Below are 25933 nucleotides of genomic sequence, written 5' to 3' on the forward strand. Positions count from 1 at the left end.
TTCTCTCAACTTACACAGCCCCGTCTCTCACAGTGACTCATCCTCTGCTCACCCAAGACCAAATCAAAGCTAATCACCCATTTGGAGAGACAGGCACTAGGGCAGAGAAGTACATCAGCCAGGTAGTACACACTTATCTTTTGGAGAAAAGGGCTGTGGAACATGAAAAGCAATGTAAGTCTGCAAATTGACTTTAGTGGGGGAACGTGTCCCTTTTTCACCTAGCTTTTTCAGTGATGGACCATTAATTAAATTCCAGGCCATATCTCACAGACAGACATGCAGACCAGTATGACAGAGGCAGGCAAGCAGTTTGTTGAAATATGAATGTGACATCCTCTAGAGTTGAGAGCTGCCGCTGAGACTCATCTTGTCCCTCATGTTGAATGTGGGAAATGAGCTCTACAAATGAAATATTATGGTTTACAACACATTCCTATTCCTCACACGAGACTGGGAGAACGAGTGAATACAAGCAGACTAAGAGCGCATAAGAATGAGAGTGTAATGAACTGTAATATGAAAGAAAACGTTGGACCATTAGTGTGGGAGTCAACATCAGAGCTCCAGCCTATAGTAGTCAGTGCTCTGGTAACAGAGCTATACTGCCCTCTGCTGAAACAACAGTACTGCGGTCGAATAAGAGGGTGTTGACACATTTATTTCCTTACTTAAATCGTTTGAAAATGCATCCTTCCATTTCGAAAACATAAAGTAAAAATCACTGATCCAGTTCCAAGTAGGATATTTGAACTGACTGGGGCCCTTTACTGGTATAATAATATACTTGTAAAGGCAACTCCAAGGATAGGAGGGGGTGTTCATTAGCCTGTTGAGGTGCACTGTGGTTGAGCGATACAGGGTCACGATCTTACTAACCAACTAAACTCACTAGTGTGGGTGGACTGGAGCTCCGATGTCACATAAAAGTATATTTTTTATCAAAAACTACAGACTTCAGTACCCGTTGAAGAGTATGTAATTACACAGCACAGTTGGGTGCTTACGTCAGAGCTCCAGTCCAACCCACTAGTTGCAGCTGGAGTTGAGTTTAATTAGCTATGGTCTTTCCTGAAGTCAGGTATGCCTGAAGAGGTTGATGCCCGCCCCAGAGTGGCCCACCAGGTACTGGGACTCCCTGATCAGCTGGGCCAGAGCCTCTACTTTCCCCTTCAACTCTCCTTTACTGTCAAACGACTGGGAGAAGGAGCGAGAGTGGTGAAGAGAGGGAAGGGGGAAGGCAGAGAAGATGGGGGAGGAGAAGGCGGGAAAATAGGACGAAAGAAGGGAGAACAGGGCAGGTTAGACTCCTCTATTTAAGTGTGGTTCAGTGGTGGGAGAAGGCTGAACATGCCAAAAGTAACAGTGGGCCCAAACAACAAAGTAATGCAATCTATGAAGACTATATTAAAGGGAAATGCCACTCAAAATTCAACATGGACTATGGTCTCCCTTTGCCTTGGCTGTTGTCAATCCATCCTGTTCCTACTTTACAGTAAACCTTTTCCTTAGGTTGCATATTTATTTTGGATGAAGGCACAAGACCTTAATTGTGAATGTCTAAAATGCATTCAAATTAAACAGTAGGCCTATTCAAAAAGTAGTAGCTGAACTTCAATCTGTGGTTGATGCACAATAGAAAGTACACACTATTGTTACCCTATAATTAGTCTGGGTTAACGCAGAATGAAAATCTTGTGTAATTTGGTCAACAGGAGATTTGTACTGTTGTGATGCATGCTGTATATTTCACACAGGGGTAGAAGGGACAAAATAAATCTTGTTTCCAATAAAGAGCTTTATTTTTCCAGTTTCAAATTGGCCAAAAACAATAAAACATGAAAACGTGATGGTCCATATAGCCACAAGTGCAGATCAGTAAAGGTACATGTCACTGTAAACTACATGACCAAAAGTATGTGGACACCTGCTCGTCGAACATCTCATTCCAAAATCATGGGCATTAATATGGAGTTGGTCCCCCCTTTGATGCTAAAACAGCCTCCACTCTTCCGGGAAGGTGTTCCACTGGATGTTCGATCATTGCTGCGGGATACTTGCTTCCATTCAGCCACAAGACCATGACTGAGGTCAGACACTGATTTTGGCCGATTAGGTCTGGCTCGCAGTCAATGTTCCAATTCATCACAAAGGTGTTTCATGGGGTTGAGGTCAGAGCTCTGTGCAGGCCAGTCAAGTTCTTCCACACCGATCTCGACAAACCATTTCTGTTTGGACCTTGCTTTGTGCACAGGGACATTGTCATGCTGAAACAGGAAAGGGCTTTCCCCAAACTGTTGCCACAAAGTTGGAAGCACAGAATCGTCTAGAATGTCATTGTATGATGTAGCGCTAAGATTTCCCTTCACTGGAACTAAGGGTCCTAGCCCGAACCATGAAACTTAGCCCGAGACCACTATTCCTCATCCACCAAACTTTACAGTTGGCACTATGCATTCGGGCAGGTAGCGTTCTCCTGGCATCTGCAAACCAGAATCGTCCGTCGGATTGCCAGATGGTGAAGCGCAATACATCACTCCAGAGAACACGTTTTCACTGCTCCAGAGTCCAATGGCGGCGAGCTTCACACCACTCCAGCCGAAGCTTGGCTTTGCGCATAATCTTAGGCTTGTGTGTGGCTGCTCGGCCATGAAAACCCATTTCATGAAGCTCCGAACGAAGAGTTCTTGTGCTGACGTTGCTTCCAGAGGCAGTTTGGAACTCGGTAGTGAGTGTTGCAACCGAGGACAGGTGATTGTTATGCGCTTCAGCACTCGGCTGTCCCGTTCTGTGAGCTTGTGTGGACTACGACTTCGCGGCTGAGCCGTTGTTGCTCCTAGACAGTTCCAGTTCACAATAACAGCACTTACAGTTGACCAGGGCATCTCTTGCAGGGCAGAAATGTGAGAAATTGACTTGTTGGAAAGGTGGCATCCTATGACGGTGCCAAGTTGAAAGTTACTGAGCTCTTCAGTAAGGCCATTCTACTGCCAGTGTTTGTCTATAGAGATTGCATGGCTGTGTGCTCGATTTTATACACTTGTCAGCAATGGGCGTGGCCGAAATAGCCAAATCCACTAATTTGAAGGAGTGTCCACATACTTTTGTATAGATAGTATATCTCTGAAGCCCACCAGGAAAGAGACCACTTTATCTTAAAAATTCTCATTTTTTCTCATTCTTAAATATCCTGAGAGTTAAAGTTAAATTAAGCCAAATTAGAATAAATGCAACATCCAATATTGCTGATTAACACACGCAAACACATCTCTACTTGGAGATCCATGATAGCACCCTCCACTTGCACACACAAAAGTGTCAGCCATTTTCTTTCCCCAATTCCCGAGGCTTGCTGACTGATACTGCCACAACATATTTTCAACAGAGATACACAATCTTCCTACAGAAAACCACAAAGATCGACTCCATGACCCAAGGACATTTTAAATCATTCTCTAACAAAGACTACTGGCATAATTCTCAATGAGAGGAGAATAAAAACAGGAAACAGTAAATCATTACGCTGATCCCATAAAGCCCCCCTCCCCCCTCCCCCCATACAGTTGCTGGGCTACACCAAAGACTTGTCTCTGGCTCCATCATCCTCTGCAGAGGAGAACCTTGAGGAGAAAGGTATGGGTCTCAGAGAATTCTGTCCAGATGCAGGAGAACCAGTTGCCACGACAACATTACATTGAGTGCTTTAGAATCACTCACTCTACTCTCAAACAGAAAAACACCTCAGACAGGTATGGCTAGGCCAGCAAAATGTTGTTGAAACGCTGCTAAAACATTCAAACTGGGTTTGGCCCGCAGCTCAAGTGCATCCTGGGGTCCACCAGACAGTCATTGGTGTCTCCATGATCACAAAATAATTTTTTTCTAAATTCAATCAAACCAGTATTCCGGCATGTATGATTGTGTACAAGATGTCTGACATGCAGAAACACCATGTTGACAGTCAGTTTTCCCCTCGCACAAAAATGTAAGGGAGGAGTGAAGCCAGACAGAACCTCATCTTGGAGATACATAAGTTCTGCTGTAAGTTCAGTGGCGTGTCGCTCACAGACACCATGACAGGTGAAGTCGTCAGTCACTTTCTGACTATAGGTGTGAGTGAACTAGGAGGCTGCCAACTCATGTGCCTGATTTACCAAGTGGTTACACCTAGTTTTTGCAGATAGTCAAACAGGGTCATAAGGTAGCATGTCGAGTTTAGTTTCATTTTAGTCGATACTTCCTGCAAATAACAGGTGCAGACTTAGCACAGATGACAGTGTGCTTGGATTCTGAGGATAGAAAAAGTGAGAGGTTTAAAATATGTGAAGTAGTCCTTCCTGAAAAGTCTCTCCTTACGGGAGGAGAGTTCAGGGAACGCACGCGTCAGCCATCCAGGTTCCCAGGTAGGACGTGTCACGACTCCTCCGTCCCAGAGTCGTCTTCATCATAGCAGCAGTCGTCCTCGTCTTCGTCCTCCAGATCCTCGTCGTCATAGTAATCGTCGTAGAAGAGGTCGGAGCCCTCGTCGGGGGGCGGGGCGCGTGTGCGGACACAGTATTCGGCCAGTGTTGTGGGGACCTTCACCCCATCGCGCTCCGCTTCAGCCTTAGTGGCCAATACCTGCTTCCTGAGACACACACAGAGATAGAGGGGCTGAATAAGTGTGTGTGCTGTACTCTCTGTCCTTGTGCATATGTTTACCGACCTGATTATCTCGCTGTACTCTCTGTCCTTGTGCATTACCGACCTGATTATCTAGGTGTACTCTGTCCTTGTGCATATGTTTCCCGACCTGATTATCTCGCTGTACTCTGTCCCTGTGCATATGTTTCCCGACCTGATTATCTCGCTGTACTCTGTCCCTGTGCATATGTTTCCCGACCTGATTATCTCGCTGTACTCTGTCCCTGTGCATATGTTTCCCGACCTGATTATCTCGCTGTACTCTGTCCCTGTGCATATGTTTACCGACCTGATTATCTCGCTGTACTCTGTCCTTGTGCATATGTTTACCGACCTGATTATCTCGCTGTACTCTGTCCTTGTGCATGTTTACCGACCTGATTATCTCGCTGTACTCTGTCCTTGTGCATGTTTCCCGACCTGATTATCTCGCTGTACTCTGTCCTTGTGCATATGTTTACCGACCTGATTATCTCGCTGTACTCTGTCCTTGTGCATATGTTTACCGACCTGATTATCTCGCTGTACTCTCTGTCCCTGCTGTCCCTCCACTTGCGGTACATGACGGAGGCGTCCACGTTGGCCGGGGAGGAGGTGTTGGGCTCGTTCAGCAGAGAGATCACACTCAGAAGGATGGTCCTACAGAATACACAAACCGGGTTGGGTTTCAGAAAGTAGCACAAGGCTTTGTCTATCAGAGTTAGCTGGTTGGCTCATAGATCCTGCTTTGTGGGATGCAGGCTAGGATATTTCTGCAAAGTAAGACTTCTGAAATGTGTCAACCTGTCGATATAAACCTAAAACAGTGCTGATAAAAATAAGACCTACAAATTACCTTGACTAAACCCTGCACATTGACTCGGTACCGGTACCCCCTGTATATAGCCTCATCATTGTCATTTTGTGTTACTAAATAAACTAAAGTCAAAAATAATTTGTAAAGTAAATATTTTCTTAAAACTGCATTGTTGGTTAATGGCTAGTAAGTAAGCATTTCACGGTAAGGTCTACACTGGTGCATGTGTCAAATTAAATATGAAATATGGATTTGATTTACAACTTCTAATTTAAGAACTCATGTAAATAAATGTTTGTCAACTTGACTTATAGTAAACTTGTAACTGGGTAAACCACAGTGTAACAGGAGTGCTTGTCCTCTGATAGGCTAGGTGGACGTTTCACCACACTGCTTATAACAAATGACATTTCTCTGATGTGCATAGGTTCTACAGGTTGACTTGGGGTTTGGCTAGTATGATTCATATTCACTTCCAGGAAGTCATGGAGAGGTTCAACATGTCATGTTATCTGAGTATGCGTGACACAGCACAATTGATGGTTGATTCCAAGATGGCGTAGCAGTAAGTCGACCTGTCGTGTCGTGTCCCTTGTATATATCGTAACTCACCACCGATAAATCTATGATTATCGAAAACTTCAACAAGCATTTCTCAACGGCTGGCCATGCCTTCCGCCTGGCTACTCCAACCGCGGCCAACAGCTCCGCCCCCCCCCGCAGCTCCTCGCCCAAGCCTCTCCAGGTTCTCCTTTACCCAAATCCAGATAGCAGATGTTCTGAAAGAGCTGCAAAACCTGGACCCGTACAAATCAGCTGGGCTTGACAATTTGGACCCTCTATTTCTGAAACTATCCGCCGCCATTGTCGCAACCCCTATTACCAGCCTGTTCAACCTCTCTTTCATATTGTCTGAGATCTCCAAGGATTGGAAAGCTGCCGCAGTCATCCCCCTCTTCAAAGGGGGAGACACCCTGGACCCAAACTTTTACAGACCTATATCCATCCTGCCCTGCCTATCTAAGGTCTTCGAAAGCCAAGTCAACAAACAGGTCACTGACCATCTCGAATCCCACCGTACCTTCTCCGCTGTGCAATCTGGTTTCCGAGCCGGTCACGGGTGCACCTCAGCCACACTCAAGGTACTAAACGACATCATAACTGCCATCGATAAAAGACAGTACTGTGCAGCAGTCTTCATCGACCTTGCCAAGGCTTTCGACTCTGTCAATCACCATATTCTTATCGGGCAGACTCAGTAGCCTCTGTTTTTCGGATGACTGCCTTGCCTGGTTCACCAATTACTTTGCAGACAGAGTTCAGTGTGTCAAATCGGAGGGCATGCTGTCCGGTCCTCTGGCAGTCTCTATGGGGGTGCCACAGGATTCAATTCTCGGGCCGACTCTTTTCTCTGTATATATCAATGATGTTGCTCTTGCTGCGGGCGATTCCCTGATCCACCTCTACGCAGACGACACCATTCTATATACTTTCGGCCCGTCATTGGACACTGTGCTATCTAACCTCCAAACGAGTTTCAATGCCATACAACACTCCTTCCGTGGCCTCCAACTGCTCTTAAACGCTAGTAAAACCAAATGCATGCTTTTCAACCGATCACTGCCTGCACCCGCATGCCCGACTAGCATCACCACCCTGGATGGTTCCGACCTTGAATATGTGGACATCTATAAGTACCTAGGTGTCTGGCTAGACTGCAAACTCTCCTTCCAGACTCATATCAAACATCTCCAATCGAAAATCAAATCAAGAGTCTGCTTTCTATTCCGCAACAAAGCCTCCTTCGCTCACGCCGCCAAGCTTACCCTAGTAAAACTGACTATCCTACCGATCCTCGACTTCGGCGATGTCATCTACAAAATTGCTTCCAACACTTTACTCAGCAAACTGGATGCAGTTTATCACAGTGCCATCCGTTTTGTCACTAAAGCACCTTATACCACCCACCACTGCGACTTGTATGCTCGAGTCGGCTGGCCCTCGCTACATATTCGTCGCCAGACCCACTGGCTCCAGGTCATCTACAAGTCCATGCTAGGTAAAGCTCCGCCTTATCTCAGTTCACTGGTCACGATGGCAACACCCATCCGTAGCACGCGCTCCAGCAGGTGTATCTCACTGATCATCCCTAAAGCCAACACCTCACTTGGCCGCCTAACGTTCCAGTACTCTGCTGCCTGTGACTGGAACGAATTGCAAAAATCGCTGGAGTTGGAGACTTTTATCTCCCTCACCAACTTCAAACATCAGCTATCTGAGCAGCTAACCGATCGCTGCAGCTGTACATAGTCTATTGGTACATAGCCCACCCATTTTCACCTACCTCATCCCCATACTGTTTTTATTTATTTACTTTTCTGCTCTTTTGCACACCAATATCTCTACCTGTACATGACCATCTGATCATTTATCACTCCAGTGTTAATCTGCAAAATTGTAATTATTCGCCTACCTCCTCATGCCTTTTGCACACAATGTATTGTATATAAACTCCCCTTTTTTTTCTACTGTGTTATTGACTTGTTAATTGTTTACTCCATGTGTAACTCTGTGTTGTCTGTTCACACTGCTATGCTTTATCTTGGCCAGGTCGCAGTTGCAAATGAGAACTTGTTCTCAACTAGCCGATCTGGTTAAATAAAGGTGAAATAAAATTAAAATAAATAAAAAACAGGAGAGAGAGCGAGAAGGGGGGAGAGAGAGAGAGAGTGAGAAGGGAAGGAGAGAGAGACGGGGAAACGAGAGAGAGATGGGGAAACGAGAAAGAGACGAGAGAGAGACGGGGAAACGAGAGAGAGACGGGGAAACGAGAGAGAGACGGGGAAACGAGAGAGAGACTGGGAAACGAGAGAGAGAGATGGGGAAACGAGAAAGAGACGAGAGAGAGACGGGGAAACAAGAGAGAGACGAGAGAGAGAGACGGAGAGACAGAGACTGGGAAACGAGAGAGAGAGATGAGAGAGAGACGGGGAAACGAGAGAGAGACGGGAGAAGAGAGAGACGGGGAAACAAGAGAGAGACGGGAAACGAGAGAGAGACGGGGAGAGAGAGAGACGGGGAGACGAGAGAGAGACGGGGAAACGAGAGAGAGACTGGGAAACGAGAGAGAGACGGGGAAACGAGAGAGAGAGACGGGGAGACGAGAGAGAGACGGGGAGACGAGAGACGGGGAGAGAGAGAGACGGGGAAACGAGAGAGAGACGGGGAAACGAGAGAGAGACGGGGAGACGAGAGAGAGACGGGGAGACGAGAGAGAGACGGGGAGACGAGAGAGAGACGGGGAGACGAGAGAGAGAGACGGGGAGAGACGGGTAAGAGAGAGACGGGGAGACGAGAGAGAGAGAGAGAGACGGGGAGAGAGAGACGGGGAGACGAGAGAGACGAGAGAGACGAGAGAGAGACGGGGAGACGAGAGAGAGACGGGGAGACGAGAGAGAGAGAGAGACGGGGAGACGAGAGAGAGAGAGAGACGGGGAGACGAGAGAGAGAGAGAGACGGGGAGACGAGAGAGAGAGAGAGACGGGGAGACGAGAGAGAGAGAGAGACGGGGAGACGAGAGAGAGAGAGAGACGGGGAGACGAGAGAGAGAGAGAGACGGGGAGACGAGAGAGAGAGAGAGAGACGGGGAGACGAGAGAGAGAGAGAGACGGGGAGACGAGAGAGAGAGAGAGACGGGGAGACGAGAGAGAGAGAGAGACGGGGAGACGAGAGAGAGAGAGACGGGGAGACGAGAGAGAGAGAGAGACGGGGAGAGACGAGAGAGAGAGAGAGAGAGACGGGGAGACGAGAGAGAGAGAGAGAGGGGGAGGGAGAGAGAGAGAGAGACGGGGAGGAGAGAGAGAGAGACGGGGAGACGAGAGAGAGAGAGAGACGGGGAGACGAGAGAGAGAGACGGGGAGACGAGAGAGAGAGACGGGGAGACGAGAGAGAGAGACGGGAGAGAGAGAGACGGGGAGACGAGAGAGAGAGACGGGGGAGACGAGAGAGAGAGAGAGACGGGGAGGGAGAGAGAGACGGGGAGAGAGAGAGAGAGAGACGGGGAGACGAGAGAGAGAGAGACGGGGAGACGAGAGAGAGAGAGAGACGGGGAGACGAGAGAGAGAGAGACGGGGAGACGAGAGAGAGAGACGAGAGAGAGACGGGGAGACGAGAGATCCGGGGGAGAGAGAGAGATCCGGGAGACGAGAGAGATCCGGGAGAGAGAGAGATCGGGGAGACGAGAGAGAGAAGGGGAGACGAGAGAGAGAGAGACGGGGAGACGAGAGAGAGAGAGACGGGGAGACGAGAGAGAGAGACGGGGAGAGAGAGAGAGAGAGACGAGACGAGAGAGATCCGGGGAGACGAGAGAGAGACGGGGAGACGAGAGAGAGACGGGGAGACGAGAGAGAGACGGGGAGACGAGAGAGAGACGGGGAGACGAGAGAGAGACGGGGAGACGAGAGAGAGACGGGGAGACGAGAGAGAGACGGGGAGACGAGAGAGAGACGAGAGAGAGACGGGGAGACGAGAGAGAGACGGGGAGACGAGAGAGAGACGGGGAGACGAGAGAGAGACGGGGAGACGAGAGAGAGACGGGGAGACGAGAGAGAGACGGGGAGACGAGAGAGAGACGGGGAGACGAGAGAGAGACGGGGAGACGAGAGAGAGACGAGAGAACATACAACATACTGAGGGGGCGTGTACCTGACGTTCTGGGTAGGGTTCCACCTCTCAGATGGCAGCTCCCCACTCTGAGGGTCATCAACTGGAGGGTGCAGAATGGATATACACACGTCCCCATTCTAACACAAGGGAGAAGCTCAAATTAACATACACAAACACTGTACTTATGCCCACAAATGACAGGTGTGACTAGGATTAAGCCACCTATAGAGAGCAATAACAATTCAGATTAGGACCATGACATTTGTTTGAAAATGAATTTCCTTAAGTTTGACTATTTTTCTAGAATTGGGTCAGTGATCCCTTACCTCATAGATGTTGGGGTGCCACATCTTGGTGAGGAAACGGAAGGCAGGTGGCGAGTAGGGGTAGTCAACGGGGAACTTGATACGAGCCTGTGGGACACACGGAGAGAAAGTCATATCAACATATGTCAGCAATATGTCCTAACATGCGTCTGTGGGACCTAACCCGATTCAATGGTAAACCTGATGTTGCAACCTGGTGTTGAGTAGAACATATCCGAGAACAACAGCCTGACCCAGAAATAGGTTTGACAGTGTCACTGTAGGCTGGAAGTACAGCAATAGAAAACAGATGCAATGTTAAGTTTACGGGCCTACTACTAACGGAATCCAACCATGTAGTTGACCATAGCCCATGTTGGTTAACTAGCTAACAAAACAAGCTAGGATTAGTGTATCGAAGACAGTTAGCAAAACAAGTGAATTTAGTTATCTATACCTCGACCTTACCTTGAAATAGCCCCCTTCGTAGTGAGTGTTAGGAGGTCCAAAAATGGCCACTTCCCAATTGTAGAGATCTGCTTCATCGACCAATGTTATTTTGAAGCCTTCGACTGGCTCCTCTTGAAGGCTCTTCATTTCTAGCATTAATGCTTTTTGTGAGCTTGCTACGTGGACAGGACCATGTTGCGCCATGGCAAGACAGCCAACTAGTTAATATTGCTAACGTTTGGCGGGGAACGTCGTCGTTTACAACACAGCTAGCAACCTAGCGAGCCAGCTGATCCAGCAAAACTAAAAACGTTTTCTTTGTTGCGATTTCCTCGATGCGCACAATGGCTAGTTGGTTAACCTCTCTTTTGATTCAAGTTGATGGATTTGTTTTGAAATCGCGCAATATCTGTTATCTAGCTAGTTATCAGTATCAAATAACTCATAAAAAAAACCTCATACTAAAAACAATGTGTTGGTATTTTAGTAACTAACTCGGCTCACCGACCTAGCTAAGCCGTGAAGCAAGCTAGTTAGCACAAGCTGTTAGCTATTGGTCCAGTGACAATGAATATATATTTTTTAAATATTACTTTGAAACTGATAGTTATACAACAAATCGTTATGGACCAGCTAAAGACGATACAAACATAAAATAAAAATCCCCAACGATGTGTTCCTGCTGGCTATAAATGAGGAGAGTTGAAAGCGGTCTCCTCTCAAAACAGTCAATAAGATTGTAGTACCCTCTGGGAAATGTAGTTCCGATGTAATCATTAGCATAAAATTCTCATGTCAGCGGTGCAAAAAGTATCCATTGTAATCACCATGTTTATTGTAAAACTATTTCAATGAATTGAGAATAGAATGTTTTTTATTACTTGTTTTTATTCGGGTGGGTTTTAAGAACTACACAAGACATTTCTGGAATACAGCCAATAGTGTGACACATACAACACCATGTTTTGCCTTTTCGATGCCAATTTATGTGGAAACTAAAACATGCCTAGACGACATACCTATAGATGGGGCGTAGTGGTCAGATTTCATTAATCATGATAAGATACTTGGGAAAGGCACATTGACGTTCTATGCCACCATTCTCTCAAATGATCAAATCAGATTATAATATGACGTTTACAAACTGCGCCGGGGCTCAATGCAAGTCCCAGCGGTTGGCTTTAAATATGCATGAGAATTAAAACAACAAATGCGAACAAAATCAATATAAAAGTTAGTATGAGATGGGATCCCTTCGTGTTTTTTAAGTTAATATTTAGGTTTGTAATCGTCCTAACGATTCTTCACCTCAAATACATTACAGTGTTGTGCTGCGAAAAAAATCATTATACAGCCCCGATTTACGCGACGTAGAACGGACCACAACGTTTTGGAAACCCATTTGCCATGGGTCCGAAAAAGTATCATCGGTCCCGTTCTGGCTCTCGTAGTCGGAACCGAAACAGGTCCAAAATAAGTAGATCACGATCACCCGAAGAGAAAATATGCCGGAGTCGGTCCGTGGGTCGGAAACAAAATCCCCGGAGAATTGCGCGTTCTGAGAGCGGAAGCTCGGACAGCAGTGGTGGATCTGCGGGGCGACAATGGCCACCTAGCAGAGGCCATCCCGGATCGAGAAGCGACTCAGACAGCGACAAGAGACGTAAACTGAAGGGCAAGTCAAAAGACCGATCCAGGTAAACATGACAGGTTAAGTTATATTAGTGCATGTATTCTACATGGCCAAAGGTATGTGGACTCCACTTCAAATGAGTGGATTCAGCTATTTTATCCACACGCGTTGTTGACAGGCGTATAAAATCGAACACACAGCCATACAATCTCCATAGACAAACACTCAGTGACTTTCAACTTGGCACCGTGGTAGGATTCCACCTTTCCAACAAGTTAGTTCATCAAATTTTTGCCTTGCTAGAACTGCCCAGGTCAACTGTTAGTGCTGTTATTGTGACGTGGAAAATTCTAGGCGCAACAATGGGTCATCTGCGAAGTGGTAGGTCACACAAACACACAGAATGGGACCGCTGAAGCGCATAGCCCATAAAAATTGTCTGTCCTTAGTTGCAACACTCAATACAGAGTTCCAAACTACCTCTGGAATCAACGTCAGCACAAGAACTCTTTGTTGGGAGCTTCATGAAATGGGTTTCCATGGCCGAGCAGCTGCACACAAGCCTAACATCACCATGCACAATGCCAAGCATCAGCTGGAGTGGTGTGAAGCTCGCTGCCATTGGACTCTGGAGCAGTGGAAACGCGTTCTCCTGAGTAATGACTCGTGCTTCACCATCTAGCAGTCTGACGAATTAATCTGGCAGATGCATAGTGCTATAAAGTTTGGTGGAGGAGGAATAATGGTCTGGGGCTGTTTTTCAGGGTTTGGGGTAGGCCCCTTATTTCTAGTGAAGGGAAATCTTAATGCTACAGCACACAATGACATTGTAGACAATACTGTGCTTCCAACTTTGCATGTTTTACTAGCGCATAACAGTGCAGCAAAATGTCAAACAAGTACAATATTAATCAAGAAATCACATGTCTGCAACTACATTTTTCTATCCATCAGCTCTGACTCAGATGATCCAAAGGAGAGGAAGGAAAGAGAGAAAATGAAAGGCAGAAGAGAAGACAAAGGAGAGAAGAAGAGGGGCTGGAGCCAGTCCCAGTCCGCTTTAGGGTCCAGTGCAGACCGGAAGAGAGTGAGGGATGGGGGGAGCATTGACCGGGAGAGGAGATGGCAGAGGAGTGCAGACAGAGGGAGCAGAAGCCCTAGCAGAGAGATGGAACGACAGATCAGGGAGAGAATGAAAAGCAGAGAGAGGGACCGAAGCCGAGGTGAGGAGAGTAGTCAAGACAGAGAGAGAAGCAGCCGGAGGAGTGAAAACCACGGGAGGAGAGAGGAAAGCAGAGGTAGGGTCAAAGATAGGAAAAGACGTCGCTCTGGCTCCTCTGACTCGTCTAAGAGCTCTGGGTCGGAGGGCGGGGCCCGTGGAGGCAGCCCGGGGTCTGGAGAGGCCGGACCCTCGGTCCGAGATGAGAAGAAGAACCAGAGAGAGATGCTGAAGGCCCTGGAGACCCCAGAGGAGAAGAGGGCCAGACGACTGGCCAAGAAAGAGGCCAAGGAGAGGAAGAAGAGGGAGAAGATGGGCTGGAGTGAGGAGTATATGGGCTATACCAATGCAGACAACCCCTTTGGAGACAACAACCTGCTGGGCACCTTCAAATGGCAGAAGGTAAGAGAGGGAGAGGAGAGTGGGCACTTGATAAATGGATGTATGTGGGACTATCAACACCCTCCTTTTAGAATGACAGTGGTTACATCTGACCAGGCTCTGAATAATCTGTGTTTCTGTGGTGGTGGTGTTGTGGTCAGGCTCTAGACAGGAAGGGCATTGGCCATCTGGGTGAGAAGGACCTGAAAGACAGAAACAAACGCATCCAGGAGGAGAATCGTAGAGAACTGCAGAAGGTATGCTTCTATGCAAAAACGAGCTGATGTGTGTTTAATATGTTCAGGAATCTATGTGCTTATGGAGAATGCAATGCAAGAGCAGGAACTGTGTATAAGTGTGTCTGTCTGTGTTTAGGTGAAGCAGCTGCGACTGGAGAGGGAGAGGGAGAAGGCCATGAGAGAGACGGAGCTAGAGATGCTGCAGAGAGAGAAGGAGGCAGAGCATTTCAAAACCTGGGCAGAACAAGAGGATAACTTCCATCTGCACCAGGCCAAGCTACGGTGAGTGGTGACACCTTCATTACCGTCCCCCTGTAACCCTAACCCTCAACCTCACATGGTTCCATATACTCACTTGAAAACAGCCTGGTACATAAACAACATCTCACTGCTCTGGTGTTTGCTGATGTGGATTAGTGTGCAGACCTCTAACTAATAGATGTTTGTGTGTTTAGGTCTAAGATCCGTATCCGTGACGGCCGTGCTAAGCCCATAGACCTGTTGGCTAAGTACATCAGTGCTGAGGATGACGACCTGGCTGTGGAGATGCACGAACCTTACACCTTCCTCAATGGACTCACCGTCACTGACATGGACGACCTGCTTGAAGACATCAAGGTGTGTGTGCGTGTCAGGGTTTCCGTTAGACGGTAAATTCCGACATTTGGTAAAATAAGAAAAGCGGATAAATAAAATTGTTACTGGCCAAATTGTAAAAAAACACACAAAAAACATCCATTGTGAAAAAATGCATATTCTCCAACTTCTAAGGCAAACAAATATACTTCATAATAAATCCTCTGGGACATTGGTGTAGGGTGTGTGCCAACTATTCACATCAGTTAAAATGTTTCAATCACTAGGCAGCCAACTGTCTATAGTAGGAAACAGAGTAGTTATCAATAAGCCACGTATATCACACATGACGTGAGTCACGTCCCCAAGATAGGTCCAATTATAATAAACATCATTTATTATCATCCAGTAAAACTGTAGAGAGATATAATTTAATCTCTGGAAACAAGCACTTTCATAAATGCATGGCGTGGGCCTCGCTTCACTGGAGCATTGTAAAATAAGATTTCTATCTATGAACCAGCCTTAATGTATTTATTTACTTATCCAATATCAGGTTGATAATTGTTTTATTTTGTGGCCTCTTTCCCCTGCTGTGGTGCTGAATGGCAGTGGGAGTGGGGCAGACCCTGGTGTTCCTCCAACACCTCTCCCCAGTTGTTATTTATTAGGCCTCTTTCCCCTGCTGTGGTGCTGAATGGCAGTGGGAGTGGGCCAGACCCTGGTGTTCCTCCAACACCTCTCCCCAGTAGTTATTTATTAGGCCTCTTTCCCCTGCTGTGGTGCTGAATGGCAGTGGGAGTGGGCCAGACCCTGGTGTTCCTCCAACACCTCTCCCCAGTTGTTATTTATTAGGCCTCTTTCCCCTGCTGTGGTGCTGAATGGCAGTGGGAGTGGGCCAGACCCTGGTGTTCCTCCAACACCTCTCCCCAGTAGTTATTTATTAGGCCTCTTTCCCCTGCTGTGGTGCTGAATGGCAGTGGGAGTGGGCCAGACCCTGGTGTTCCTCCAACACCTCTCCCCAGTAGTTATTTATTAGGCCTCTTTCTCCTGCTGTGGTGCTGAATGGCAGTGGGAGTGGGCCAGACCCTGGTGTTCCTCCAACACCTCTCCCCAGTAGTTATTTATTAGGCCTCTTTCTCCTGCTGTGGTGCTGAATGGCAGTGGGAGTGGGCCAGACCCTGGTGTTCCTCCAACACCTCTCCCCAGTAGTTATTTATTAGGCCTCTTTCCCCTGCTGTGGTGCTGAATGGCAGTGGGAGTGGGCCAGACCCTGGTGTTCCTCCAACACCTCTCCCCAGTAGTTATTTATTAGGCCTCTTTCCCCTGCTGTGGTGCTGAATGGCAGTGGGAGTGGGCCAGACCCTGGTGTTCCTCCAACACCTCTCCCCAGTAGTTATTTATTAGGCCTCTTTCCCCTGCTGTGGTGCTGAATGGCAGTGGGAGTGGGGCAGACCCTGGTGTTCCTCCAACACCTCTCCCCAGTTGTTATTTATTAGGCCTCTTTCTCCTGCTGTGGTGCTGAATGGCAGTGGGAGTGGGGCAGACCGGCCCTGGTGTTCCTCCAACACCTCTCCCCAGTTGTTATTTACTAGGCCTCTTTCTCCTGCTGTGGTGCTGAATGGCAGTGGGAGTGGGCCAGACCCTGGTGTTCCTCCAACACCTCTCCCCAGTAGTTATTTATTAGGCCTCTTTCCCCTGCTGTGGTGCTGAATGGCAGTGGGAGTGGGGCAGACCCTGGTGTTCCTCCAACACCTCTCCCCAGTAGTTATTTATTAGGCCTCTTTCCCCTGCTGTGGTGCTGAATGGCAGTGGGAGTGGGGCAGACCCTGGTGTTCCTCCAACACCTCTCCCCAGTTGTTATTTATTAGGCCTCTTTCTCCCTGTGGTGCTGAATGGCAGTGGGAGTGGGCCAGTGGTGCTGTAATTTATTAGCCTCTTTCCCTGCTGTGGTGCTGAATGGCAGGGGAGTGGGCCAGACCCTGGTGTTCCTCCAACACCTCTCCCCAGTAGTTATTTATTAGGCCTCTTTCCCCTGCTGTGGTGCTGAATGGCAGTGGGAGTGGGCCAGACCCTGGTGTTCCTCCAACACCTCTCCCCAGTTGTTATTTATTAGGCCTCTTTCTCCTGCTGTGGTGCTGAATGGCAGTGGGAGTGGGCCAGACCCTGGTGTTCCTCCAACACCTCTCCCCAGTAGTTATTTATTAGGCCTCTTTCTCCTGCTGTGGTGCTGCATGGCAGTGGGAGTGGGCCAGACCCTGGTGTTCCTCCAACACCTCTCCCCAGTTGTTATTTATTAGGCCTCTTTCCCCTGCTGTGGTGCTGAATGGCAGTGGGAGTGGGGCAGACCCTGGTGTTCCTCCAACACCTCTCCCCAGTAGTTATTTATTAGGCCTCTTTCCCCTGCTGTGGTGCTGAATGGCAGTGGGAGTGGGCCAGACCCTGGTGTTCCTCCAACACCTCTCCCCAGTTGTTATTTATTAGGCCTCTTTCCCCTGCTGTGGTGCTGAATGGCAGTGGGAGTGGGCCAGACCCTGGTGTTCCTCCAACACCTCTCCCCAGTAGTTATTTATTAGGCCTCTTTCCCCTGCTGTGGTGCTGAATGGCAGTGGAGTGGGGCAGACCCTGGTGTTCCTCCAACACCTCTCCCCAGTAGTTATTTATTAGGCCTCTTTCCCCTGCTGTGGTGCTGAATGGCAGTGGGAGTGGGCCAGACCCTGGTGTTCCTCCAACACCTCTCCCCAGTAGTTATTTATTAGGCCTCTTTCCCCTGCTGTGGTGCTGAATGGCAGTGGGAGTGGGCCAGACCCTGGTGTTCCTCCAACACCTCTCCCCAGTAGTTATTTATTAGGCCTCTTTCCCCTGCTGTGGTGCTGAATGGCAGTGGGAGTGGGCCAGACCCTGGTGTTCCTCCAACACCTCTCCCCAGTTGTTATTTATTAGGCCTCTTTCTCCTGCTGTGGTGCTGCATGGCAGTGGGAGTGGGCCAGACCCTGGTGTTCCTCCAACACCTCTCCCCAGTAGTTATTTATTAGGCCTCTTTCCCCTGCTGTGGTGCTGAATGGCAGTGGGAGTGGGCCAGACCCTGGTGTTCCTCCAACACCTCTCCCCAGTAGTTATTTATTAGGCCTCTTTCCCCTGCTGTGGTGCTGAATGGCAGTGGGAGTGGGCCAGACCCTGGTGTTCCTCCAACACCTCTCCCCAGTAGTTATTTATTAGGCCTCTTTCCCCTGCTGTGGTGCTGAATGGCAGTGGGAGTGGGCCAGACCCTGGTGTTCCTCCAACACCTCTCCCCAGTAGTTATTTATTAGGCCTCTTTCCCTTGCTGTGGTGCTGAATGGCAGTGGGAGTGGGCCAGACCCTGGTGTTCCTCCAACACCTCTCCCCAGTTGTTATTTATTAGGCCTAGGCCTCTTTCTCCTGCTGTGGTGCTGAATGGCAGTGGGAGTGGGCCAGACCCTGGTGTTCCTCCAACACCTCTCCCCAGTTGTTATTTACTAGGCCTCTTTCTCCTGCTGTGGTGCTGAATGGCAGTGGGAGTGGGCCAGACCCTGGTGTTCCTCCAACACCTCTCCCCAGTTGTTATTTATTAGGCCTCTTTCCCCTGCTGTGGTGCTGAATGGCAGTGGGAGTGGGCCAGACCCTGGTGTTCCTCCAACACCTCTCCCCAGTAGTTATTTATTAGGCCTCTTTCCCCTGCTGTGGTGCTGAATGGCAGTGGGAGTGGGCCAGACCCTGGTGTTCCTCCAACACCTCTCCCCAGTAGTTATTTATTAGGCCTCTTTCCCCTGCTGTGGTGCTGAATGGCAGTGGGAGTGGGCCAGACCCTGGTGTTCCTCCAACACCTCTCCCCAGTAGTTATTTATTAGGCCTCTTTCCCCTGCTGTGGTGCTGAATGGCAGTGGGAGTGGGCCAGACCCTGGTGTTCCTCCAACACCTCTCCCCAGTTGTTATTTATTAGGCCTCTTTCCCCTGCTGTGGTGCTGAATGGCAGTGGGAGTGGGGCAGACCCTGGTGTTCCTCCAACACCTCTCCCCAGTAGTTATTTATTAGGCCTCTTTCCCTTGCTGTGGTGCTGAATGGCAGTGGGAGTGGGCCAGACCCTGGTGTTCCTCCAACACCTCTCCCCAGTAGTTATTTATTAGGCCTCTTTCCCCTGCTGTGGTGCTGACCTCTCCCCAGTAGTTATTTATTAGGCCTCTTTCCCCTGCTGTGGTGCTGAATGGCAGTGGGAGTGGGCCAGACCCTGGTGTTCCTCCAACACCTCTCCCCAGTAGTTATTTATTAGGCCTCTTTCCCCTGCTGTGGTGCTGAATGGCAGTGGGAGTGGGCCAGACCCTGGTGTTCCTCCAACACCTCTCCCCAGTTGTTATTTATTAGGCCTCTTTCCCCTGCTGTGGTGCTGAATGGCAGTGGGAGTGGGCCAGACCCTGGTGTTCCTCCAACACCTCTCCCCAGTTGTTATTTATTAGGCCTCTTTCCCCTGCTGTGGTGCTGAATGGCAGTGGGAGTGGGCCAGACCCTGGTGTTCCTCCAACACCTCTCCCCAGTTGTTATTTATTAGGCCTCTTTCCCCTGCTGTGGTGCTGAATGGCAGTGGGAGTGGGGCAGACCCTGGTGTTCCTCCAACACCTCTCCCCAGTAGTTATTTATTAGGCCTCTTTCCCCTGCTGTGGTGCTGAATGGCAGTGGGAGTGGGCCAGACCCTGGTGTTCCTCCAACACCTCTCCCCAGTTGTTATTTATTAGGCCTCTTTCCCCTGCTGTGGTGCTGAATGGCAGTGGGAGTGGGGCAGACCCTGGTGTTCCTCCAACACCTCTCCCCAGTAGTTATTTATTAGGCCTCTTTCCCCTGCTGTGGTGCTGAATGGCAGTGGGAGTGGGGCAGACCCTGGTGTTCCTCCAACACCTCTCCCCAGTAGTTATTTATTAGGCCTCTTTCCCTTGCTGTGGTGCTGAATGGCAGTGGGAGTGGGGCAGACCCTGGTGTTCCTCCAACACCTCTCCCCAGTAGTTATTTATTAGGCCTCTTTCCCCTGCTGTGGTGCTGAATGGCAGTGGGAGTGGGGCAGACCCTGGTGTTCCTCCAACACCTCTCCCCAGTAGTTATTTATTAGGCCTCTTTCCCCTGCTGTGGTGCTGAATGGCAGTGGGAGTGGGCCAGACCCTGGTGTTCCTCCAACACCTCTCCCCAGTAGTTATTTATTAGGCCTCTTTCCCCTGCTGTGGTGCTGAATGGCAGTGGGAGTGGGCCAGACCCTGGTGTTCCTCCAACACCTCTCCCCAGTTGTTATTTATTAGGCCTCTTTCCCCTGCTGTGGTGCTGAATGGCAGTGGGAGTGGGCCTGAGACCCTGGTGTTCCTCCAACACCTCTCCCCAGTAGTTATTTATTAGGCCTCTTTCCCCTGCTGTGGTGCTGAATGGCAGTGGGAGTGGGGCAGACCCTGGTGTTCCTCCAACACCTCTCCCCAGTAGTTATTTATTAGGCCTCTTTCCCCTGCTGTGGTGCTGAATGGCAGTGGGAGTGGGCCAGACCCTGGTGTTCCTCCAACACCTCTCCCCAGTAGTTATTTATTAGGCCTCTTTCCCCTGCTGTGGTGCTGAATGGCAGTGGGAGTGGGCCAGACCCTGGTGTTCCTCCAACACCTCTCCCCAGTTGTTATTTATTAGGCCTCTTTCCCCTGCTGTGGTGCTGAATGGCAGTGGGAGTGGGCCAGACCCTGGTGTTCCTCCAACACCTCTCCCCAGTAGTTATTTATTAGGCCTCTTTCCCCTGCTGTGGTGCTGAATGGCAGTGGGAGTGGGGCAGACCCTGGTGTTCCTCCAACACCTCTCCCCAGTAGTTATTTATTAGGCCTCTTTCCCCTGCTGTGGTGCTGAATGGCAGTGGGAGTGGGCCAGACCCTGGTGTTCCTCCAACACCTCTCCCCAGTAGTTATTTATTAGGCCTCTTTCCCCTGCTGTGGTGCTGAATGGCAGTGGGAGTGGGCCAGACCCTGGTGTTCCTCCAACACCTCTCCCCAGTAGTTATTTATTAGGCCTCTTTCCCCTGCTGTGGTGCTGAATGGCAGTGGGAGTGGGGCAGACCCTGGTGTTCCTCCAACACCTCTCCCCAGTTGTTATTTATTAGGCCTATTTCAAATTTAAAGTTCGATTAGAGAGGCCTAGATTGTATTTGAAAACAGCAGTTTTTTTTCTTTATTAATAAACATGTTCATACAAATAGCCTATAGGACAGGTCGTTCACAAATGATTCTATTTAAGTTTTATTGCTGTGTAGGTGACTTGTTCTAGGCTAAATGTAATTTTCGTCTTAAAAAAATCTATATTAATTTCTGATTTCTAGAAGGGGTAAAGATGCAACAGGAAATGTTTTGCTTTTCAATAAAACCTGTCATTTTGGTATAAGAACATTGTTATATATTTTTTACAACTTTACAGGCTCATTTCTATTCTGTTAAGATGAATTGGGTGGACGCTCTAATGCGTCACACAGACAACGCATTAGGATGTCTGGTAAATACCGGTACATGTTTTGCCTGTCAGGTTGTCCGGCACCACATTTTCCTAACTGAAACCCTGGTGTGTGTGTTTGTTCTTAGAACTGTTTCTATCAATTGTGATTTGTAGTGGGAAGAGAGAGACTGTGTGACATGTCTGCTGTGTGTGTGTGCATTTTCCCTGTAGGTGTACATGGAGCTGGAGCAGGGCAAGAATGTGGACTACTGGAGGGACATGACCACCATCACAGAGGACGAGATAAGCAAGCTCCGGAAACTGGAGGCATCTGGAAAAGGCCCAGGTACAGCAGCAGCACCACCTCCGATAGGCCAAACTACAGTAACATCTCAGTAGCGCTCTCTCTCATTGGCCCATATTCTGTCTTGGCATTCCACCATCAACCTCTATCCTCTGTGCCTACACCTAGGCATTTCTCCCCTTGTCCCTCTCCTAGGATGTGTCCAAAATGGTCCCCTGGTGAAAAGTAGTGTACTCTATGGGGCATATGGGGCCATTTCTTGCACAGCCCCAGTCTGATGTTGTCTCTCTCGTCCCCAGGTGACCGTCGTGATGGCATTAACACGTCAGTGAGCACCGATGTTCAGATAGTGTTTAAGGGAAAGACGTACAGCCAGCTCCAGGCGCTGAACCTCAACATGGAGACTAAGATCCGAGCTGGGGGATCCAACCTGGACATAGGCTACTGGGAGAGTCTGATGCAGCAAGTCAGGGTCTACATGGGCCGAGCACGGTGAGGACCGGTGTGTGTGGGTATGCACACTTACCCTACCGGTCTCTGGCATTTCTGTGTGTGTGTTAACCATCCCTATCTGTGTTATAGGTTGAGAGAGAGGCACCAGGATGTGTTGCGTCAGAAGCTGTTCAAGCTGAAACAGGAGCAGGGAGTGGAGAGTGTGCCTCTCTTCCCCATTATCAAAGAGGAGCCTGAGTACATGGGCGGACACACACACACACACACACACAGAGGTTTCACCTTCAACCTCTTTCTTTACATGCTCATATACACAAGGTTTTACCTTTGCCTCCTCTGTTTCTTCTCCACAGGACCGAGAAAGAAGACCCTCCCTCAAAGGAGCCTGCCGCCGCCTCTTCCTCCCCTTCCGCCAATCAGAAGAGCACTACAGAGAAGGATGACCAAGTGGCAGGCCCATCCACAGAGGGAGATGGTGAGAAGGAGGGAGAGGAGAAGGGTGAGGTGGTAGAGGCCGTTCTGACCGAGGAGGATTTGATCCAGCAGAGCCAGGCAGAGTATGACTCTGGCCGCTACAGTCCCACCCTGCTGCTGCCCTCAGAGCTACCGCTGGACACACACACCATCACACCTGATGAAGACACACAAAAACTACACCTCTCACGCAGACAGCTCGCCGTCACAGGTAAGTGGCTTTGCATCAACACACACACACACACACACACACACACACACACACACACACACACACACACACACACACACACACACACACACACACACACACACACACACACACACACACACACACACACACACACACACACACACACACACACACAGAAACACTCGGACATCTCTACCTATCGTCATATTCATCTCTCTCTCTCCTCTTGTTCTCCAGGTGATGCCAATGAGAATGCGGAGGATGAGTTTGTGCGTCGTGCCAAACAGGGCATGGGCGGGGACGAGGCTCAGTTTAGCGTGGAGCTTCCCCTAACGGGCAAGATGTACCTGTGGGCCGACAAATACCGTCCCCGGAAACCACGCTTCTTCAACAGGGTCCACACAGGCTTTGAGTGGAACAAATATAACCAGACGCATTACGACTTCGACAACCCTCCGCCTAAGATCGTCCAGGGCTACAAGTTCAACATCTTCTACCCAGACCTGATCAACAAACGTTCCACGCCGCAGTACTTCCTAGAACCCAGTCCTGACAACAAGGACTTTGGGGTTCTGCGGTTCCACGCGGGCCCGCCATATGAGGACATTGCCTTTAAGATCGTGAACCGCGAGTGGGAGTACTCTCACCGTCATGGGTTCCGCTGTCAGTTCGCCAATGGGATTTTCCAGCTGTGGTTCCACTTCAAGAGGTACCGCTACAGGAGATAGAAGTGGCTAACTGTCCAACACCAACCCAGACTGGGAACCTCAGACTGCCAGGTTTCATCCATAGATATGGAATGTTAATGTACTTTGTATCTGTTGTGTTTTTATTGGTTGTCTTAGTGTTAACCTTTCTCTTTGTTATCACTACAGCAACCCAGACCATTCCGTTGTCGCAAAGAATGGTTTCTATTTGTTTGATCAGCTACTGCTTTTCAATGTACAGTTGAAGTTGGAAGTTTACATACACCTTAGCCAAATACATTTAAACTCAGTTTTTCACAATTCTTGATATTTAATCATCCTAGTAAAAATTCCCTGTTTTAGGTCAGTTAGGATTACCACTTTATTTTAAGAATGTGAATTGTCAGAATAATAGTAGAGAATTATTTATTTCAGCTTTTATTTCTTTCATCACATTCCCAGTGGGTCAGAAGGTTACATACACTCAATTAGTATTTGGTAGCATTGACTTTAAATTGTTTAACTTGGGTCAAATGTTTCAGGTAGCCTTCCACAAGCTTCCTATAATAAGTTGGGTGAATTTTGGCCCATTCCTCCTGACAGAGCTGGTGTAACTGAGTCAGGTTTGTAGGCCTCCTTGCTCGCACACGCCTTTTCAGTTCTGCCCACACATTTTCTATGGGATTGAGGTCAGGGCTTTGTGATGGACACTCCAATACCTTGACTTTGTTGTCCTTAAGCCATTTTGCCACAACTTTGGAAGTATGCTTGGGGTCATTGTCCATTTGGAAGACCCATTTGCAACCAAGCTTAACTTCCTGATTGATGTCTTGAGATGTTCAATATATCCACATCATTTTCCTTCTTTCCTCATGAAGCCATCTATTTTGTGAAGTGCACCAGTCCCTCCTGCAGCAAAGCACCCCCACAACATGATGCTGCCACCCCCGTGCTTCACTGTTGGGATGGTGTTCTTCGGCTTGCAAGCCTCCCCCTTTTCTCTCCAAACATAACAATGGTCATTATGGCCAAACAGTTCTATTTTTGTTTCATCAGACCAGAGGGCATTTCTCCAAAAAGTACGATCTTTGTCGCCATGTGCAGTTGCAAACTGTAGTCTGGCTTTTTTATGGCGGTTTTGGAGAAGTGGCTTCTTCCTTGCTGAGCGGTCTTTCAGGTTATGAGGATATAGATACTTTTGTACCTGTTTCCTCCAGCATCTTCACAAGGTCCTTTGCTGTTGTTCTGGGATTGATTTACACTTTTTGCACCGGAGTACATTCATCTCTAGGAGACAGAACGCATCTCCTTCCTGAGCGGTATGACGGCTGCGTGGTCTCATGGTGTTTATACTTGAGTACTATTGTTTGTACAGATGAGCGTGGTACCTTCAGGTGTTTGGAAATTGTTCCCAAGGATGAATCAGACTTGTGGAGGTCTATAATAATAATAATAATTTTATTTTTTTGTGTGTCAAGCAAAGAGGCACTGAGTTTGATGGTAGGCCTTGAAATACATCCACAGGTACACCTCCAATTGACTAATTTTTAACATTTTTTTTTAACCTTTATTTAACCAGGCAAGTCAGTTAAGAACAAATTCTTATTTTCAATGATGGCCTAGGAACAGTGGGTTAACTGCCTGTTCAGGGGCAGAACGACAGATGTGTACCTTGTCAGCTCGGGGGTTTGAACTTGCAACCTTCCAAAGCTCTAACCACTAGGCTACCCTGCCGCCCCATCATATGATGTCAATTAGCCTATCAGAAGTTTAAGGCCATGACATCGTTTTCTGGAATTTCCCTACCTGTGTAAAGGCACAGTCAACTTAGTGTAAGTAAACTTATGACCCACTGGAATTGTGATACAGTGAATGTGAAATAATCTGTCTGTAAACAATTGTTGGAAAAATGACTTGTCATGCACAAAGTAATGTCCTTAACTGCCTTGCCAAAACTGTAGTTTGTTAACAAGCAATTTGTTGAGTTTTAATGACTCCAACCTAAGTGTATATGAACTTCTGACTTGAACTGTACCTGTCTCTGAAATGACACATTAAAGATTATTTTCCTAGCTGGCTTCCATTTGATGCAATCAGAGCTGTGAGGTAAAACGGTCTAATAAATCATATTCAATTAAAGAAACATCTTAACTTACATTTTCCTCAGTGGCATTCAGTATGCCTCAGTCAGTATGTCAACAAATCACTGAGTAAAGTATCTCCTTTACCATTGGCTAAGGGCAGGATTCCATCTGTAATCTCATTCACCATAAACTCTGCATTGGTTTCTCAATCGAAGATTTGGCCACTATAGCGCTGAACTTCAGCGATACAGATTGAATTCACCCCTAACTGTAACACTGACCTATCCACAGCTGTTCCATTTAAGACTAATTAACCCCCAATGTTAGCAAGTCCAC

General features: G+C 48.3%; 2 protein-coding genes and 1 long non-coding RNA gene across 11 annotated transcripts; 1 reads left to right on the plus strand and 2 right to left on the minus strand.

Moving 5' to 3' along the window:
- Positions 1–1778: 1778 nt before the first annotated feature.
- Positions 1779–11661, minus strand: LOC118401822 (ubiquitin-conjugating enzyme E2 R1-like). The gene is made up of 5 exons (XM_035799435.2): positions 10918–11661; positions 10471–10557; positions 10184–10281; positions 5194–5322; positions 1779–4627 (listed from the first exon to the last, which is right to left on the minus strand). Exons 1-5 carry the CDS (start codon positions 11101–11103, stop codon positions 4414–4416), a joined length of 714 nt encoding a protein of 237 aa, XP_035655328.1. The 5' UTR covers positions 11104–11661; the 3' UTR covers positions 1779–4413.
- Positions 11662–12061: 400 nt separating this feature from the next.
- On the plus strand, positions 12062–25585 carry LOC118402491 (cactin-like). Its single transcript, XM_052476434.1, has 10 exons — positions 12062–12596; positions 13487–14153; positions 14294–14389; positions 14508–14653; positions 14827–14989; positions 21635–21749; positions 22007–22199; positions 22290–22397; positions 22514–22845; positions 23065–25585. Exons 1-10 carry the CDS (start codon positions 12307–12309, stop codon positions 23553–23555), a joined length of 2601 nt encoding a protein of 866 aa, XP_052332394.1. The 5' UTR covers positions 12062–12306; the 3' UTR covers positions 23556–25585.
- LOC127910985 (uncharacterized) lies at positions 14997–21588 on the minus strand. 9 transcript variants are annotated; one of them, XR_008077169.1, is made up of 8 exons: positions 20410–21588; positions 19120–19947; positions 18517–19068; positions 17591–18234; positions 16948–17499; positions 15871–16794; positions 15687–15778; positions 14997–15594 (listed from the first exon to the last, which is right to left on the minus strand). It is a non-coding gene; the product is annotated as an uncharacterized LOC127910985 (long non-coding RNA). The 9 variants fall into 9 exon arrangements; XR_008077170.1 differs by having other exon boundaries at positions 14997–16794; positions 18517–18976; positions 19488–19947; XR_008077168.1 differs by having other exon boundaries at positions 14997–16794; positions 19488–19947.
- Positions 25586–25933: the final 348 nt, after the last annotated feature.

This window comes from Oncorhynchus keta, chromosome 23, assembly GCF_023373465.1.
Source record: "Oncorhynchus keta strain PuntledgeMale-10-30-2019 chromosome 23, Oket_V2, whole genome shotgun sequence".
NCBI lineage: Eukaryota > Metazoa > Chordata > Actinopteri > Salmoniformes > Salmonidae > Oncorhynchus > Oncorhynchus keta.

Coding starts and splice junctions, on each gene's coding strand:
- LOC118402491 (XM_052476434.1), top strand. CDS start 12,307: ATGGGTCCGAAAAAGTATCATCGGTCCCGTTCTGGCTCTCGTAGTCGG. Junction 14,654..14,826: donor CTGCACCAGGCCAAGCTACG/GTGAGTGGTGAC, acceptor TTGTGTGTTTAG/GTCTAAGATCCGTATCCGTG. Junction 22,200..22,289: donor GTCTACATGGGCCGAGCACG/GTGAGGACCGGT, acceptor TCTGTGTTATAG/GTTGAGAGAGAGGCACCAGG.
- LOC118401822 (XM_035799435.2), bottom strand. CDS start 11,103: ATGGCGCAACATGGTCCTGTCCACGTAGCAAGCTCACAAAAAGCATTA. Junction 5,323..10,183: donor AACCCTACCCAGAACGTCAG/GTACACGCCCCC, acceptor TGTATTCTGTAG/GACCATCCTTCTGAGTGTGA. Junction 4,628..5,193: donor GAGTACAGCGAGATAATCAG/GTCGGTAAACAT, acceptor TGTGTGTCTCAG/GAAGCAGGTATTGGCCACTA.